The sequence below is a fragment of the Diospyros lotus genome, chromosome 12 (genome assembly GCF_014633365.1).
Source record: "Diospyros lotus cultivar Yz01 chromosome 12, ASM1463336v1, whole genome shotgun sequence".
NCBI classification, from domain to species: domain Eukaryota; kingdom Viridiplantae; phylum Streptophyta; class Magnoliopsida; order Ericales; family Ebenaceae; genus Diospyros; species Diospyros lotus.
In genome coordinates, this window is record NC_068349.1 from 10,048,915 (window position 1) to 10,068,126 (window position 19,212).

At 37.7% G+C, this 19,212-nt stretch overlaps 1 protein-coding gene across 1 annotated transcript; it reads right to left on the minus strand.

The window, feature by feature from the left end:
- Positions 1 to 382: 382 nt before the first annotated feature.
- On the minus strand, positions 383 to 18,769 carry LOC127786881 (calcineurin B-like protein 1). Its single transcript, XM_052314594.1, has 9 exons — positions 18,521 to 18,769; positions 17,600 to 17,764; positions 16,588 to 16,670; positions 13,540 to 13,599; positions 12,554 to 12,662; positions 12,420 to 12,472; positions 1,691 to 1,771; positions 806 to 918; positions 383 to 727 (listed from the first exon to the last, which is right to left on the minus strand). The coding sequence occupies exons 2-9, from the start codon at positions 17,676 to 17,678 to the stop codon at positions 664 to 666; spliced, it is 642 nt and encodes a 213-aa protein (XP_052170554.1). The 5' UTR covers positions 17,679 to 17,764; positions 18,521 to 18,769; the 3' UTR covers positions 383 to 663.
- Between the last annotated feature and the right edge of the window lie 443 nt (positions 18,770 to 19,212).

The following is a 19,212-nucleotide window of genomic DNA, read 5'->3' on the forward strand; positions in this document are numbered from 1 at the left end:
AAAAGAGAAGAAGATGAACAGTTAAAAGAAAAGAAACAGATAAGGGTGAGGCTTTTATATAAGAAAAATACTATTGGTACACCTTTATGTACTCTTTGGACTACATAAAGATGTACCAATGACAAAAAAAATTATTTAAATTTAACAAACAAATTAAAATTAACAAATATTACCTTAAAATATCTTATTTTCTTTCTCTACTCCCAGAGTCGGTCCAAAGAAAGACTTAGTCATTACCTTTATTATCAAGAGAAAGATTGTGAATTAAGACATGCATAATTTGGCCAGTTCTACTGCGCTCTCCTAATAAATAAGATCCTACACAATATAGCATGGATAGATATCATTAAGTTGTTATATATGTTATATTATGATTTGGTAATTGAAATTTAAACACATGTAAATATATTAGCATAATGCATGAATAGTGAATGATGGATTTACAGACGGCACTACGAAAAGAGGAAACGCAAAAACTAGGAAATGCCCAAATAGGAAGGGGTCGAGCTTTGACATCAAAGTTCAAAAATATCAACTTTACAAAGATAATAATACTGGCAAATTAAAATCAGTTATCCTAAATTACAAACACCTTTCCAATCCCAGACAAAAAGTGTTGGGTAGGTGGCGGCTAGGCTCCTCTTCCTCTAATATATTAAGTTGTTATGTAGCAATCTCATCGACCTCTGAATGAAATATAAAGCTCGGAAATGTTGTGGTTATGTCCCTGCAATTGCAAACGCATCACGTTGATGATGAATCCTTTTAAAAATCAGATTTCACATAATTAACTGCCTTGGATTACCTTAGGTATGGAAGCGTCATAATCTTTAACAACGAAGGGTTTCGGTTGACAAAATTCTGCCACTCCGATTTGTCGATCTTCCCATCCTCATCTGCATCTGCTTCTGAAAATGTCTGCACACAGAATTTAAGAACACCAACATATCAGTTATGCTCACATTTTGCGCACGTTGACGCTTAACTGCCAAACATTTTGAGTCATTCAATAAAATACTCATATAGCTATTTCCTATTCAATAAATTTCCCTTTTAGCTTTAAAGAAATTTTAGTTCACTTCTCCACTCCACTTTAAGCATCCCATCTTTGATTATTTGAGTAACATTTTCCATAATCTCCCTTTCTTTTTGGATGATTGATCGAAGATATCAAATTATTCAGGAATCAGGGAAATAAGGCCAATGAACTCCCGTTCGTAAATCAAGAAGTAATTATTCTTTGGGTTAAATACACTTTACGCCTACATACTGTATCTGAATCTCACTTTACTCCCTAATTTAATCAAGCTTACAGTTACATCTTTTTGCCAGTCCTACGGTTAGATTTTTGCAATGTGTATTAACCCCAATTTTTTCGATAACCAAAGCACATTGGCCAAGCATTATTCACATCAGGCTTTTGCTTCACTTTAATCCCAATCAGACATAAAATTGCAGAAAAATTAAACCTCCCTAACGATGGAATGGATAGGCTTCTCCTTTATGAATTTCTATTACTTCTGACTTCTATTTGAGTGTTCAATATTAAAGTCCAAATTCCAATGAGGGAGACAATTCAAATTATCTGGACATCGATTGAATAGTTCCATAAAAAGGGCACGAATACTGAGGTTTAGAGGGAGAGAGTTCTTTTTGATCCTCAAATATCCAACTACCAGTATCCACTAACCTTATCTAGAATTATCTCAATGGTCTCATCAGCCAGCTTCATCTCGGACTCAGACAGTAGTGCAATTAACATTTGCTTGACCTGAGAAAATCACATGCTATTAAGATGCCTGCAAACAGATTTCAGTAAAATATAACAATCAAGCAAGTTTGGAGAAGAAGTGCTCTGGTGCATATCTTCTAAAGAATATATACTTCAAATATGTTTTGGGCTTCAAAAGGACAAAATAATGAAAAAACTGATTAATCTCAGAGATGAAGCTTCTCAAAATTGAAAAAATAAAAAATTACCAGCAAGCAGCAACAGATAAATCTTCTAGAAAGGATGGGGCAAATGATGGACCAGTTAATTAAGTTGGCAAGGATATATTATACAAGAACAGTGAAACTCTAGGAAACATGAATACAGACACAGACATGGCACGAAAGTAGTACACCCCAACTGTAATTTTCAAAATTTTAGGACACAACATAGCAGAGACGCATCAAAATAATAAATTATACATCTTTTATGCATATATCATAATAACTCAGTCTACATAATAAGTGAAATAAAATCTTAACATCAGTTTTAGAAAAACTCTAATCATAAAAAGTTTTGGAATTCAAAGCCAACCACTTAGTGGTATTAAGGTTTTATTTATTTATTTATTTTCTTGGGGGGGGGGGGGTGGAGGAGAGTGTTGTGGGGGATGAGTTCTTGTTGTTATTGTTGAGATCTAGTAACTCTCTCTACTTAGTTATTTACATTAAGTTCCCACTTATTCTTTTAAACTTCTATTACACTTCTAACTTCTAATTTGTTTAAGTGATGACGATGAGAGTCTTAAATCTAGGCATTGGGGATTTTTAGGAAAGTTCACTAATTAAAAAGGACCATAGTTCTAAAAGTTAATAGGCGCATCGAAACGCAAAGGGTCCTGGAGCCTGAGGCATGCCTTTGCAAAGTGAGGCACACCTTTTAGAAAAAAAACTCAAAATCTTGCAAAGCATAAACAACTATCAAATTATCAATAATAACATATGCATATCATTCATGATTCATCATTTTCAAATTCTAAACTAACAACATCAAAGTTGATTCATTCATCATACAAATTCTAAACTAGAAACATCATCAAAATTCAAACTCAAAGTCTCAAACATTGTAAAAATACTATATATAATATACAAACATAAATATTTTATGTCTATACAATTTTTTTTAAAAATAAAACTTCAGTGATGGCTTTGGAGACTGGGTGTGTTGGGGATGATTCAACACTCCACTGATTTGCTGGGGTGTTGAATCACATGTGTGATGAACCCAGCAGATCACTGGGTTCATCTCATCCCAGTGATTTGGTGGATCCATCTAATTTCATTGCCACTAGAAAAATTAGAAGCAGAGATAAAATCCAGATCTAATTTCATTGCCAAAAGCCAAATCTTCTGGGTTCAAATCAGAAGAAGAAGTGGTGGTGTCACAACCCTGTTGCGGCTTTTACCACAATTCTGAGGGGATTGCGAAAGAGATTCAGAACTCCACTTGATATGGAGGCGTCGGAAAGAAGAAGACAACAAGGAATTTGAGAGGAGGAGAGAAGAGGGAGAGATAGACTAGAGTGACAGAGAGAGAAAGAGAGAGAGCAGCTGTAAAATAGAATCTTCTTGATCGTTAGCATGCCACTACATTGCACGGCAAGTACCTTTATAAGGCCGTTGGAGGAAATATTCCCCTGACAGATGGGGTCTGATATTTTACTCTTAGTAATAAAATGGTTTTGATAATGACTATATGAAAATCAATCTCTACTATATGGATTATATGAATGAAAAAATAAATTTTTAATATATGAGTTTTGAAGCAAGGTACAAAAACCTATAGAAAAAATATTGAGTATGGTTGAGTGAGGTTTATTTCAAAATATACTTTTGATAATCTCAACTTGCTTTCAAAAGAATCAAAATGAGGATTTGTTAAGTTTTCAATGTTTTCAAAAGGATAATCGACTATGTGGTTTAATGTTGTTGACTATGCCTGAATATAGTCAACTATGTTATAAGGATAGTCGACTATGCATAAGGATAGTCGACTATACTTGTTTAGTCTGTCGATTATATCTTGTATCTGTCGACTATTTTTGGATCTGTCGACTATCATGTAAGGATAGTCGACTATGGCTTTTCATCTGTCGACTATTTTTGTTCATAAAATTCAAAATCCTCTTCATATTTTTATATCTGTCGACTATGTCTATGTATCTGTCGGCTATGGAATTTTTGTATTAGAAATAGTCGACTATCATTTTCTGTCTGTCGACTATGCTTAGCTTTATTTGATGAAATAGTCAACTAACCTATTTTCTCTGTCAACTATGTGTTTCACAAAAACTTATAACGGCTAGTTTTTGGCACATTAAATGCTCGCTCAACCACCCACAACAGTCCAAAATTCAAGCTTGCCCACCATTAACTATAAATAGGTGGTTGAAGACGCATTGAAGGCTGCTGAAAAATATTGAATATCTTGAACTACCGTGCCTTCACTGTTACATCGAGCTTTTAACTTTTTCTCTCTGTATTTTCATTTAAGAGGCTTTGATATCTTACTGTTCTATTACTTTTAAGCCTCGATCATTCATTTAAAGAGAGAGCTTGTAACTAAGAGTTGTACTCTTAGAATCTCTACTTCAATTTCTGTATTTTTCCTAGCAGTAACTAGAGGGCCCATTAAATTGGTAGGTTGTACACTGCCTAGTCAAGGACTAGAGGACCTGCTCGTATTGAGTAGGGGGTTTGATAGTGAAGTTGGTTTTAAAATCCTTAGTGGATAGCTAAGGTAGTGGACTAAGCTTGGAAGGCTGAACCACTATAAATCTGTGTCTTCACTGCTCTTCATCTTTTCTCTTTTACGCTTGCATCTTTGCTCTATTGACTTTGTTTATTCATTGATAAAATTTCATTTTTATTCTTCACCATACGAAAGTATTTTTGCTTCTCAAAAGAAATTTTTTTAATTATACCAATTCACCCCCCCTCTTGGTGTGTGCCATATCAGTTCAATTCTATCAGGGTCCTCTCCCTTAACCGTGTAACAACTTGATTCTAACCAACCTACTGGTCCACCTAGCGCCTAAGGCTATAGCCGAAATGAACTTACAATTTAAAGGTCTTAATTAGCAAAATTTTTAAAAACCAACTCTTAGTAGACTGCCTGCGTAACAATGCTCCTCTCTTGAATGCTTCCTTATCCTCAAGGAAGATTGAGTAGGCTAACCGCGCGGGGAAACTTCTAGAGCAGTTCGAGGAGGTATTCCCATGTGTTGCCCTCCGTAGTGTTTCCTTGCCATTTAACCAAGACTTGGATTAAGGGCACCCCTCCTTGCTGGATTACTCATCTCTCGAGTATGGCCTCTGGCTCCACAGCTTGTTCACTCCCCTTGGGTAAAGATGGCAGCATGGAACTTGTTGGTTGCCCCCCAATTGACTTCTTTAGTAGTGAAACATGAAATACAAGATGGATGTGAGTGTCGGCCGATAGTTGCAATCGGTACGCCACTCTTCCCACCTTGTTAGTTATAGGGAAGGGCCCGAAGTACCTGGGGCTAAGCTTGGTAGCCTTCCCCTGTGTTAGTGACCTCAGTTGTGGATGTTTCAGTCTTAGATACACCTCCTCTCCAATCTCAAACTCCCTTTCCGTCCTCTTCTTGTCCGCATACTGCTTCATGCGATGCTGGGCAAAGGCCAGCTCTTGTTTCATTTGCTGAGTCACTTCCCTCTTTTTCTGTAAGTAGTCTTCTATCGTGGCTGGTTTCGATCCCCCTCCTATTGCTGGTAGCACAGGTGGCTTGTACCCAAACAGAGCTTCGAAGGGGGTTACTCTAATAGCTGAATGTAGGGTGGTGTTATACCACCACTACGCCAAGGATAACCACTTATGCCATTCTTTGGGTCGCATTAGGCATATACACCTTAGATAGGTCTCAAGGCATTGATTCACCCTCTCGATTTGGCCATCCGTTTGAGGGTGGTATGCCGTGGACAACCGTAGGTCTATTCCCAACGATTTCATCAAATCTTGCCATAACAGGTTGGTGAAAATGTTATCCCTATCAGAGATTATATTCTGGGGAACCCCATGCAGCTGGACCACGTGATCTAGGAATAACCTTGCAACCTCCTAAGTTGTATAAGGATGGGACAATCCGATGAAGTGGGTGAATTTGGTAAACCGATCCACCACCACCAACACACTGTCTTTACCCTTTGATCTAGGTAACCCATCCACGAAATCCATTGACACACTCGACCAAGCTTGTTCTGGGATGGGTAGGGGTTGTAGTAGTCCTGGGTAGGGTACCCGCTTTGTTTCACACCTTTTGCATAGATCACAACCTCGCACAAACTCCTTGACCTCCGCCTTCATCCTTGGCCAATAGAATATCCCCTTAACCCTCACATACGTATTTTGTTCACCCGAATGGCCCCCTAATGGTGACTCATGCAAGGCTTACATGATCTTTCTTTTTAGCTCAACCCTGTCCCCAATCACTACACGTCCCTGATACCTCAGCATTCCCTCCTTTAGAGTATATCCCTCCACCTCTTCTTGCCTCACAGTCAGTTTTTCCAACAAGGCCATAATTCTTTGGTCTCCCACATAGCTGTTGATCACTTCCTTGTACCACTGTGGAGTCACTATTGTGACTGCTGCAATGCTTTCCTCTTCATGGCACCGAAAAAGAGCATCCGCTGCTACGTTTTCTTTTTCTTTTCTATATTGTATCGTGTAATCAAATCCCATGAGCTTGACCATTCCCTTGCGCTACAGCTGCGTTTGAAGCTTTTGCTGCAATAAGTACTTCAGGCTTTTGTGGTCCGTCTTGATGATAAATCGCCCCCCTTCCAAATAATGCCTCCATCTATCCACTGTCATTAGGACTGCCAAAAATTCCTTCTCATAAATGCTTAACCCAGAATGTCTAGGGCCTAGCACTTGGCTTAGGAAAGCAATAGGCCTTCCCTGTGCCAGCACCGCCCCAATACCAATGCCACAAGCATCAGTTTCCAGGGTGAAAGGCTTATCAAAATCTGGCAGCTTCAACTCAAGCACCCGACTCATGGCCCCCTTCACCTCTTCGAATGCCTTTTCTTCCTTGGAGCCCCAATTAAATTCTCCTTTTTTTAACAACTCAGTTAGAGGATGGCTGATAACTCCATAGTTCTTAACAAACCGCCGATAGTAACCTATTAGCCCAAGAAATCCCCTTAGGGCCCTCACTGTTGTGGGCCTTGGCCAGGACACCATAGCCTCGATCTTCTTTGGGTCAGTGCTCACCTTACCCTTAGAGATTATGTGCCTCAAATACTCTACTTGTCCTTGACCAAACTCACACTTGGATTTCTTAATGAATAATTGGTGGGACTGAATGTCTAGGGTGGTTTGCAAGTGCAGTAGGTGTTGTTCGAAGGTGGAGCTATAGATAAGAATATCGTCGAAGAAAACTAAAATGAATTTCCATAAGTGGGGCTCAAAGATGCGGTTCATGAGTGATTGAAAGGAAGCTGGGGTGTTGGTAAGCCCAAATGGCATTACCAGAAATTCGAAGTGGCCATGGTGGGTTTTGAATGCAGTCTTAGGAGTATCCTCGGGTTTCATCCTAATTTGATGATAACCCGAGCGCAAATCAAGTTTGGAAAAGAATTGGGCATTGTGGAGTTCATCCAAGAGATCTTCCACCAAGGGTATGGAAAATTTATCCTTAATTGTGATAGAATTCAAGTGGAGGTAGACTATACAAAACAACCACGTTCCATCCTTCTTTTTCACCAACAAAATAGGGGAAGCAAAGGGGCTTTGGCTGGGCTTGATAATGGATTGTTGAAGCATGTCTCTAACCATCCTCTCAATCTCATTCTTTTGGATAGGTGGGTATCGATAGGCTCTAATGTTAACTGGTTCTGTATTTGGTTTGAAGTTAATCGAATGGTCAAACAGTCGGTTAGAGGGTAGAGATCTTGGTTCTACAAAGAAGTCCTCATATTTCACCAATAAATCATCAAGTAATGCCAAATGTGTTACCTGGTCAGGAGGTTCTTCCCGGTTGCTGACTGTCAGGTAAGATTGCCTTAGCTCTCCTTGTTCCTCAAGTGTGTCTTCCTTGGCCACTATTGAAAAGAGTTGTGCCCATTGAACCCACTTCCCCTTCATGACTCTCCTCAGACCTTTCCCTGACATTAGCTTACACATCCCAGCTTCTTTTCCGCCCGTGATGGTCATTCTTTTGCTCTTCTTCTCGAAGGATACTTCCATACGGTTAAAATCAAAACTAATAGAGCTTACTCCCTTCATCCAATCCACCCCCAAGACCATATTGCAGCCTCCCAATTGCAGCAGCCTTAAATCAGATACAAATTTCTCCCCTTGCATCTCCCACGAGAACCCATTGCAGGCCGAAGTGCTCAACACCTTCTGGCCATTAGCCACTATTACGCTCAAGGGAGGCGTCCCCATCAACTGACATTTCAACCTTCTAGTAGTGTTCTCATCGATAAAATTGTGGGTACTCCCACTATCAATCAGAATCATCAGGTTGTTGCCCTTGGCCTGCCCTCCTACCTTAATAATTTTATTATTGGCCACTCCTTTCAGGGCATGAATAGATATTTCTCCGTTGCCTTCCATACCTCGTCGCCCCCATCTTCTTCTTCCATCTCCTAGTCACTACCTTCATTCCCTTCTAGCAACAGGATCTGCCCCTTGTAGGGCTGGCCAGGGTCGTACTTGTCTCCACACCAGAGGCATAATCCTGCTAATATTCTTTGCTCCCTCAATTGATCTCCCGAGGGTGTTGTGCTTTGACCCACAATTCCCTTCACCTCGCTGGTACCCCTACCTACTTCACAATTAAGATACCTCCCTACTCCATTTTGGGTCCCTGCCACCATCCCCTTTGTCTGTTGCCTTTGTTTCTTCAACAAGGCTTCTACAACTAATTCCTATAATCAGGCATCTTCCGATACTTGAGCTACAATTTGGGGTCTAAGTACCTTTACCATCGATCTTAATTCATCATTGAGGCCACTCAAGTAACTTGACACAAAATAGGCTTCGGTTAGATAGGGGTTGTATTGAATCAATGATGAATAAGGATTAGGCAAAGAACAATGTGGGGATTATTATGCATAAAATTTTTAGGGTAGTGGATGTGAAGAGACTAGGAGACAGAATTATTACAGCTAAAGTTGTTTTAGGAGAAAAGACTATGAACATTATTACTACGATGTACCACTTGTTGAATTAGCAAAAAGAAGTATAAAAAACAAAATTTTGGCACAATGTCAGCCATGCTTCTTTCTCCAAACCTCCCACATGGAGCCTCTGTGAACTCCCCCCACGTCTGGTTTCTCCTTAGCTGTATCACTCCTTGATACCAGGCATCAACCTCCTCATTGAAGTAGGCAGCTGCCAAAGGCACCTTCTACAACTCTAGGATATTATACCATTTGAACAGCCTTTCGCATTTCCTTATCCACCATTGTGGGTTAATCCCTTCGAACACTGGGATTTCCATCCTAGGGAGAGGAAACCCCTGTGGTTGATGGTTCATTGGGCCCCTGGGTCCCCTTCCCAGTATCTTCTCTACCACCTTGGTTAATCTCCTCCTCATGTATCTCCAGCTCTCAACTAGCTCTGTCCCTCTGAAGGATAGGATTTATCCCTTCCCTCAGAGGAAAATCAGGTGCTAGCCTTATCGGTTGTTGTCGGCTTAACATGGCCATATACTGTTGCATTTGTGCACCCAGTTCCTCCCGTACCCGCGTAATGGACTCTTCCAACCTCCTCTCCATTCCACCCATGGCGTTCTCCACCCGGCGATCCAGCGCAAGGATCTCCTCCTGATTCCGAGTTGTACCCAGCTCCAATTGCTCCATCTTATTTTGACATTCCGCTACCACCACCCCAGTTTGCTACAACTGGGTTTCGAAGTTCTTCATACGTGTTCCCTCAGCCATAAGTTATCCTTTCCACCCACCGACCATAACAGAGCTCTGATACCAATATGTCACAACCCTGTTGCGATTGTTGAGGCTTTTACCACAATTCCGAGGGGATTGCAGAAGAGATTCAGAACTCCACTTGATATGGAGTCGTCGGAAAGAAGAAGACAGCAAGGAATTTGAGAGAAGGAGAGAAGAGGGAGAGATAGACGAGAGTGAAAAGGAGAGAAAGAGAGAGGGCAGCTGGAAAATAGAATCTTCTTGATTGTTAGCATGCCACTACATCACACGGCAGGTACCTTTATAAGGCCGTTGGAGGAAATATTCCCCCAACAGATGGGGCCCTCTCCCTTAACCGTGTAACAACTTAATTCTAACCAACCTACTGGTCCACCTAGCGCCTAAGGCTACAGCTGAAATGAACTTACAATTTAAAGGTCTTAATTAGCAAAATTTTTAAAAAGCAACTCTTAGTAGACTGCCTGCGTAACAAGTGGTGGTGGTGGCAGCAAGTCACAATGAAGGTGAATGACAGCAGCAACAATAGACGTCGCAGCGTTGGAACAGAGAAAAGAAAGGGGAAGAAATCAGATCCAAGAAGAACAAGGAAGAAGAAGAAGAAGAAATTACACAAGATGATGGTGGACAATGGGGTGGGGGAAGTGGACAATAGCTGGTTTGCAGAGATAGAAGAGAGAGGATTAAAAAGAGAGTTGGTGACTTTTTTATATCCAAAGCAAAATCATCCAAACAATGCAAAAAATTAGCATCCACGCAGTAGGCCATAGATGTTAAAGGTGCGCCTCGCGTGCAAGGCGAGCACCTCCCAAAAAACACGTCGCCTTGGCCTAGTCAAGGCGTTAAACTGGTGCCTTAAGGCACCTTGAGCCTAAGCGCGTCTTTAACATCTATGAAATGGACACCAACAATGCACAAGGGTCCTCACTATGCATGGGTTGGGGGAGATTTGTTCTTGTATGCAGCCTTGTTTACCTAATTCAAAGTTGTAACCTTGATAAGTTTGTTGACACCCTATATAACAATTTTTTATTGTATCGAAAAGTTCTTTAAGATTGATTGTTGAGTTGATATCAAAAGATTTGTTCGCAGTTTAGATTAGTTGTTAGTGCTTTAGGACTTGAGAATATGTTCTTGATGTTGTCCTACATCAATTGGTTTTAGAGCAACCTTTGATCTAAACTTGATCTAAAGCTAATCAACCGACTAAAACTCAATTCAATCGAGGCAAAATAAATGACCAAAAATCTGGGGCCTTGAAAGTTCTAGAAAAGTTTACGATAAATTTTAAGAAAATCACATCAATGTATAAACTAGGAAAATAGCATATTGCAATTCAATTAAAGTGCATCTCCAATGCACAAGGCTCCTTGCTTTGGAAGAATTGGGGGAAGATTGTTTTTGTACCCAACTTTACCATTGTTTTACAAAATGGTTATTTGAACTAATAAAGGAGTAATATCATTGCTATCAAGGTTCACCCTTTGGCATATTAATTATATTTCCTAGTGGCAGCTTTGAAATTGATTTTTGAGTTGGCATATAGAGATTTTTTTTCCCATTGAGATTTGCTCTCTGTTGAATAGCTAACCACCGTCTCATCTGAAACTTTAAACTATTAGATAAAGTATTAACTTTATCTTTTATATTATTATTTATTCTCAACATGCCCCCTCACGTGTGATCAGGCTTTAATGTACAATAGGTCCAACCACGTGCGATAATTTAAATATTGGGTTGGGTTGGTTATGAGGTTTGAACTCAGAACCTTTACCTACTCTGATACCATGCTGAATACCCAATCACTATCTCATCTAAAAGCTTAAATTGTTAGATAAATGATTAAATTTATCTTTTATATAATTATTTTACTCTCAACACTCACAATGTTTTAGGACTTAAGATTCATTCTCAGTGTTGTCCGACATTAGACGGACACACAAGACCTCATGATAGAGACAAGTGTCTCAAATTTCTGTTATGTGTGAGGTAGTAAAGAAGTTATAATGTTCAGTTCAATAAGTTTTATGCTAAACAGGATCTCCCCACCAGTGTACGAGACTGCCCACAGTTAAATTGTCCCCAAGGGTGGGCTCAGGTGATGACTAACACTCATAGCAAGTATGAGGTTGTGGATTCAAATGCGTGGACATTTACAATTGTTTCCCATGTTCCCAAAAAAAAAGTGAAAAGTAACAAGACATGCTAGGGCAAGTGTGAACACGCATTTAAATGAATAGAGGCAGCAACATATGACACAACATCCTTGTAGAAGTTTATGTGCTTCTTAGGTGAAATTGAAGCCAATAAAAAATGCTCCTATTGTCTTTCAACCAAGTAAATACAATTGATTTATTTCTAGAATAACTAACTAGAGAGAAGATCCAAGAAGGCAGATGCATATAAATTATGTGAATATAATGTGAAGTAAAAAAGGGGTTAAGAAATAAAATTATAGCATCATCGCTGAAATAAAGAAGAGCTTTGTCACATAACGCTCATCCCTGTAGCACTAATGAGTTCATTTTGGGAAGAAACAGATGAGATGTCAATGTGTCTCAGCATAACCATATATTACAGAAATATTGTGAGACCACATGGGAAAATTTATATTACCCACCTTAGGTTATGGGAACTCTAATATACCATCAGATCATATGATGTTTCTTCACATAAAATATCAAAATAACCTAATATTTGTTAGTAAGGGCATACAAGCACCATCATACCTCTTGTCGTTCAATGAATCCTGTCCCATCCAAATCGTAGAGTTTAAAAGAAACTGCCATGAAATGCAATAGTTGAGTATAATTAAATGGAGATTACATTGCAATCTAAGGCAATGTTCAGTATTTCAACTTACAGTCTATTTTATGTTCTAGTGGGGCATTTGGATGGAATACATTGAGTGATCTAACAAAATCACCAAAATCAATGACCCCCTTCCGCTTAACATCAAATAGATCAAATATCTGCATGTGAAATTTATTCAATCTAAAAAAGAGAGAGAAATGATTTGCACAAGGAACATAATCTTTAGATGCAACAGAATTTGTACAAAAAGTTTTCAGACTACACAAAGTTTCTCTTGACCAGCTAGCTTAATCCACATTTATAATTCGTCAATCAAGTGCATTTATCATCCAACTAAACACAAGCAGGCCTATGCAAGTCATGCTAAAAAACAAAAACAAAAATTGAAGCCCAAGACATCCCTAAAGGACCCTCAGCTTCTCTTATTACACTGTAACTGTCCGGTCATGGCATTTTGGAGCAGAATTACCCCCTCAGTTGCCAAGGTACTAACAAGAAAGACAAAAAGAAAAATGAAAGGACAAAAAAACAACAACATATCTATCCTCAATCCCACTAGGTGGCATTGAGTAGGGGGAAAAAAAACCTTGATTGGCAAGACAGTTAATGTGAGTACAATTACCATTTATGTTGATGGATAATTCATAGTAACAAATAATGACCACATTATATAACCTAGGGAAAATTTTCCATTCTTGCCACGTATTGGCCAGAGCAGCTACTAGTGTATGGACAAAAAAAGAAGCGAAAAACCTCCAATTTATATTGTTTAGTAAATTAGCAAGCAAACTAGCATTCCCTAGAGTTTAAACCTACACGGATTATGAATCCACCTACCCCTAACGGATAGTTTAAATCACAAGGCAAAACTTGACTCCCTCCCGAATTATCAGAAAGTTATTTTCACATCAGTTCATTCAAAACCATTTTCCCAAATAGCCATTTTCACATCACTTGTTCAAAACCAACATGACTTTGACAGTATAACAACAACCAAATGATCTCAAGTGACAACAAAATAGTAAAGCATCATACCCTGTCAGAGAAAAGATTCTCTTTCTTTCTATTCTTGAATAGAGCCAATTGAAACTCTTCCTGCATATCCGATAAAAACATCCAATAGCAAATAAGAACTGAAATTCATACAATTTAATATTTATTGGACAATGAATAATACATGAAATACCATCAATAACCATAAAAAGCCATCCCTAGTGCACATGGCTCACCACTTCGTGAGGGACGAATCACATTTTGTAAGCAGCCTTATCGCAGCTTTACAAAGAAGCTGTTTCTATAACTCACCCCATAAGGCTCACCCTCACCATAGACAGGTGTGTGTTTATGCCATAATGCCAACCTTAAAAAATATCATCTATGTTACTTAGGGCAACATTAATTGGAACAATCCATACACTAAACAATTTCAGTTTTTCTTGGTTACCCACCATCAATCTAAAGATTCCTATGACAAAAACTTAGCAAATAGTTTACCTATTGGGCCTTGCTATCTAATAAAAGGTAGACAAACCAATATTTGTTGATAACAAACACAATCAGGCTAGTGCCACTAATGACTTGATTCTCATAAGCAGATAGCTCTTGGGTTCTTATCCTCAGTATAATGTTTATCATCAAATACCCCTTTGAATTTCAGCCCCATTCTAACAGATTCCAGGCCATTTGTCTGAGCAGACTCACTAGCCATTCAATGGATGTAATGTTTTTGTTGATACTTCACTTTTTCTGCTTGATCTCTTCAGACTTTCTGCAGTTGTACTGATGCGGGACAAGCAAGGAAATTTTATGAGAAATATTATTCTAGGGAAAAATATAGAAAATAAAAAATATATATTTGTCTTAGTATATTTTATTTCCTTCTTTGTTTATTTCTTTCCCAAGGAATTTTAGGGAGATTATATTTCCATTCTAGTTAGGTTATGATTTTGGTCTTTAATATGTTTCCTAATTAGGGAGGATTTATAGTCTATATATATCCTTTAGAGATGTATTATTAAGCAGACTTTGATTATTGATATTGAATATTGAGTTCTTCAAGTGTTTTTGCTTTCGGGTTCTGCATCATGTACTTACAATAAAACCGACTCTTAAAAGACAAAATTATATGCCTGTCTCTTTGTATGCAAATTACCAATCTACAAGTCAAAACCCTTTCATATCGTACACTTCAACTTGCAAATATTATAGGCAAACTGGGGAAAAGGAAACAGGAACCAGACTTTCAAACAGTGTGAACTGTCTAACTACTTTCCCGCTCTGAACCAAAACCTCTCTTTAAGGACACTCAAAATATTTCCTGTCAGTATTGCATAGACTACGCTAGTGCTTAGCGCCTGGTACTTGAGCATTTGCTTGAGGCATATGTTCCTAACCTTAATTTTATCAATTAGAATGCAGTTGCACAAACAACAGAAGTTAAAAAAAATATACTTTCATCATGTATTTTTGAGAATCATAAAATCAAACTTTTCAAACCATATAGATTTTCTAGGAATGTACAGCCTAATTGAGTTCTAGGTATCTTATATATCTATTCTCCCTCTATTTGGATAGGATTGTCTTGAAGGCAGAAACAGACATTTGGAAAAATAAATAAATAAACTTCAACAGCCATTTCTTTACTGACCATTTTAATGACAACAAATACACTAATAAATTAGTAAAAAAGCACCAACAGAGACAAAGAGTAAGTAAACATAACATGGGATTACTCAATGGCACATTTCCATTGCTGAATTTATATAACATGTCAATTATACAAGGGTCCTACCATGGTGAGTAACTCCATGTTCACATGTAAAACTATGTCATCAGAAGATAAGCCAAACAAGTCACAAGAATAGAAAAGGCTACAGCCCAAGTCCTCTCAAATTCTCAATGTCTCTTTATTACAGAGAGAGAAAATAAAACAAGACTTAATGCTACTTGACTAGACCACTGGTGGTCTCATAAAGGGATTGTGGATCATGGTCGGTAGGAGGCCGAAATCACCAATTAATGATTGAAAGGAACAACAGCTACCAGTCTACTATTTACAAATAGATCATAAAATACAGGGTAAATTACACTCGGCACCCCTAGTTTTCCAGAAATTATAGTGAGCACCCGACATTAAAAGATAAGGAAAAATAACTATTTTACTCCTTTTCCAAACAGATCTGTAATTATAAAAAAATTATTTAAAAATAACAGTGGTGGTCTCTGCCTTTCTGGCACCAGAGTTTTTTTTTTTTAATTTTTATGTTTCATAGAGAGAGAGAGAGAGAGAGAGAGAGATGTGAGGATCTCAGGGCATAATGGTCATTAAAACTTGCTGCAATTACTGCTTTGAATTACAAGCAGTTATTTGTAGTGGAGTATTATTTACAGTTATGAAGTAGTGGAGTAGTGATAACCGCTCTGTAAAACTACTGGATAGCTTTATATATAAAGCTATACCACAATGCCGAGATTATTAAGAATCAAGAAATTATTGAAAGTTTCTCCTATTTTCTCTCAATATATTCTCTGTTCTTCTCCCTAACTTCTCTCATTTATCTCTCTATTATCTATTTTTCCTCTAATCTTCTCTTTGTTTTCTCCCTCTCTTTCTTCCTTCTTTCATGACTGTCAACTAGAAATTCTAAATTCAAAACCTAGGGTCCTAAAAAGAAACAAGGGAGGGAGGGATGGCTCGGTTTTCAACCCAACCATCACTGGGTGAAAGCTAGAGACTTGGGGGGGGGGGAAGCGCCATCACCGGAGAAGGAGAGAAGGGAAGGGAAGAGAGGGAGAGAGAGGGGGTTTGGTGACCGAGAGAGAAGGAGGGCATTTTGGGTATAGCTCAAAATTTACCACCACGGGGCAAAGTGTTTCAACTTTTTAAACCTCAAAGGTACCAAATGTAATCTCTAAAAATCAAGAGGCAGTCCCTGTAAATAGGAAAAACCCCAGGGGTGTTTAGTGTAATTTTACCCCAAGATATAAAAGACATCCTAAATGTTATCCATTCGGCATTTTAATTTAAAAGATAAGGGTCAATAATATAAACAAAATATACCTTGATTACAAGTACCACATTACCTTGTTTATTAGTCCATCATCAAGCACGGAACTGCTAATGCTCCTAAACAGCTCAAACAGTGCTTCAACTTCACTCACACTAACTGGAAAAAGGAAAATGGCTAGTAAACAATTTCCTGTAAATTTTAGGAAAAGAAACAAATTCCAATATAATGAACATCAGAAAAATTTTGCACGCCCTATTTAAGAAGGAAAAAGTATTCTGGAGATATTTGGGAAAGAAAAGCATGAGTACTACAAATAGGCAATATAATAAGACTATTTATATTCACCAGAATAGCACCACATTATGGATTAAATTGTGAGGAACTCCAAAGTTTTAGCTAGATCTATATTTACTTGGGATAACTACAAAGAGTCAAAGGCCTATCTAAAATTAGCTATAGTATTCACTTTCCAATAAACTTATTGTCACCTTACAGACGCCTAATTGAACCATATTTGACTTAACAAGGACCTACCTTTGATGCAGATTGTCATTTTTTCTCACTATGAAACCTTGCTAACAGCTCTAAAATGACATTTGAAACTTATATGCTATTTTTATAGATTTTTCTCAAGTCTCTAAGACCAATTTATGGTTTATAATGACCTTTTTTTATTTAAAACAATTTTAAAACTAATCCTCACAGTTGACTTTCTATACCTAAAACCTCTCAAATGATTTTATGGACTTGCAACTTTACCAACATTTTTCTGTACCATTGGGAAGTGTCAAGTGTGTTGACTATTTTTGCAGCATTTTCTTCCACGAAAATCTATACCTTAGGGAAGTCGTTATTAGGTTCAAAATGGTCCAATTATATTTTTGTACAGTTACAGTAAATTTAATGGAAAGTGAACATCTCGACAAACCTTACGTGGATTTATGTGTTTATCTGTATTTATTCCTATGCAATCTGATGGTTCACTTATAGAGACGAAAATAAGTAACACATACACACCGCCCAAAAATGTAAATTGCAAAGAAACTACTTCAATATTGTCCTAGAAAAAAAGTTGAAGAACTTACAAGCCGTTTGTGAAGCCAAAACTACTGGGTCCTCATACCCAGCAAACTGCTTTCTTACGGTAGAACTAAAACAGCCCATTTATGATGGAAAAAGAAGAAGCACCCCGCTAGACTATTGCCTAGCGCCTAAGCTTCACCACAACATCCCGTCAAAAACATATTAACCTTGCAAATGACAGATCCAAATTCAGTAAGCACAATACAAAATAACCAGCGGACTGATTCCAACGGCACTATTTTAGAAGTGAAATAGTAATAATATTACACAAAGATTCACCAAATCTCCAGATCACGAAAAGGCACACGACGTAAAAAGACCCATACCCTTCCAAAATATGTAATTTAATCATAAACATCAAAGGGAATTCAGATCTGATCCATCTAATCCAATAAGATAACTTCAAACTAATAGCCAAATCCAAAGAACCGGTCAATGAAATTCTACGTATCCTACCTGGCCAAAAACCCAGGAAATTAAAAATAAAGGAAAAGCAAAAGTTCAATTAAATATGAACACAGGAGATAACCAATTCGATTTACGGCTATTCGCAGTTCCCAGGGAAAGCAATAGAATAGAAAAATTAACACCACGGTGAAATTATGGAATACCAAACATTTACCAACCCAGCAATAAGATAACGAAAGATGGCCATAAAAGCAGAAAATTCTCAATTCCAGAAACCTAAATTTTAAAGTTTTTTCAGGAACCAAAGGCGAACTGAACAAAGCATAAAATTCAATCCTTTTCCTTCCCTCATTTTCCTTCCATTTTATATCTAGCTCCCAAACAGAAAACACAACACGGAGAAACGCCCAACATTAAAAAACCCAGAATTAAACCTAGAAAACCCCCAACTCCAAAAATTACAAGTTTAAACAGCCAATAGAAAATCAACAACAACCACAGTGAAATTAACCTACCTAAGTTACCGACCAGAACGAGGCCGGAAATGCCGTGATCGAAAGAGGCAGAGGAAGGAACTGGAAAGAGGTTTGTGGCGTTGTCGTGAGCCCCAATGAATCCAAGGAGACGTCTACTAGTCTATCGAATCAGTCTCTCTCACCAATCGGAAGGCTGAGATTAGCTGCTGATCAAACGAACAACGCTTGGCCGCTCAACAATTGCACGCAGAGACAGAGCGAGAGAGAGAGGGAATCAACTAGCTTCTATAGTTTTTCAAGCGTAGCACCAAACTTACTTTTATACTCCTTTTAATTTCATTATTTTTTCTTTAATTTGTGAAAATCAAAAAATTAAACTTTGGAAAAGACTAATGAAGTATAGTTTGATTTGTTCATATTCCATTCTCATTCTCATTATTATTATCTATGCTAAAATCTAAACGGAATGAAATTTATTTGTTATTTTTGTAAAATGAAAAACTCCTTTTATCGTATAATTGTTATTAAAAATCATATAGTATAATATTATCATTTTTATTTTTTCTAAATATGTGAGTTATATGATAGACAACTATTTAACCAGTTAAACTTCAAGACTTCGAGTTTAGGTTAAAGATTAAAACTAAAAGTATATCTCATCAATCAACAAAACTAAAACATTACATAATGAATGAAAATAACTTTTTTTTGCATCTAATATTATCTATTAA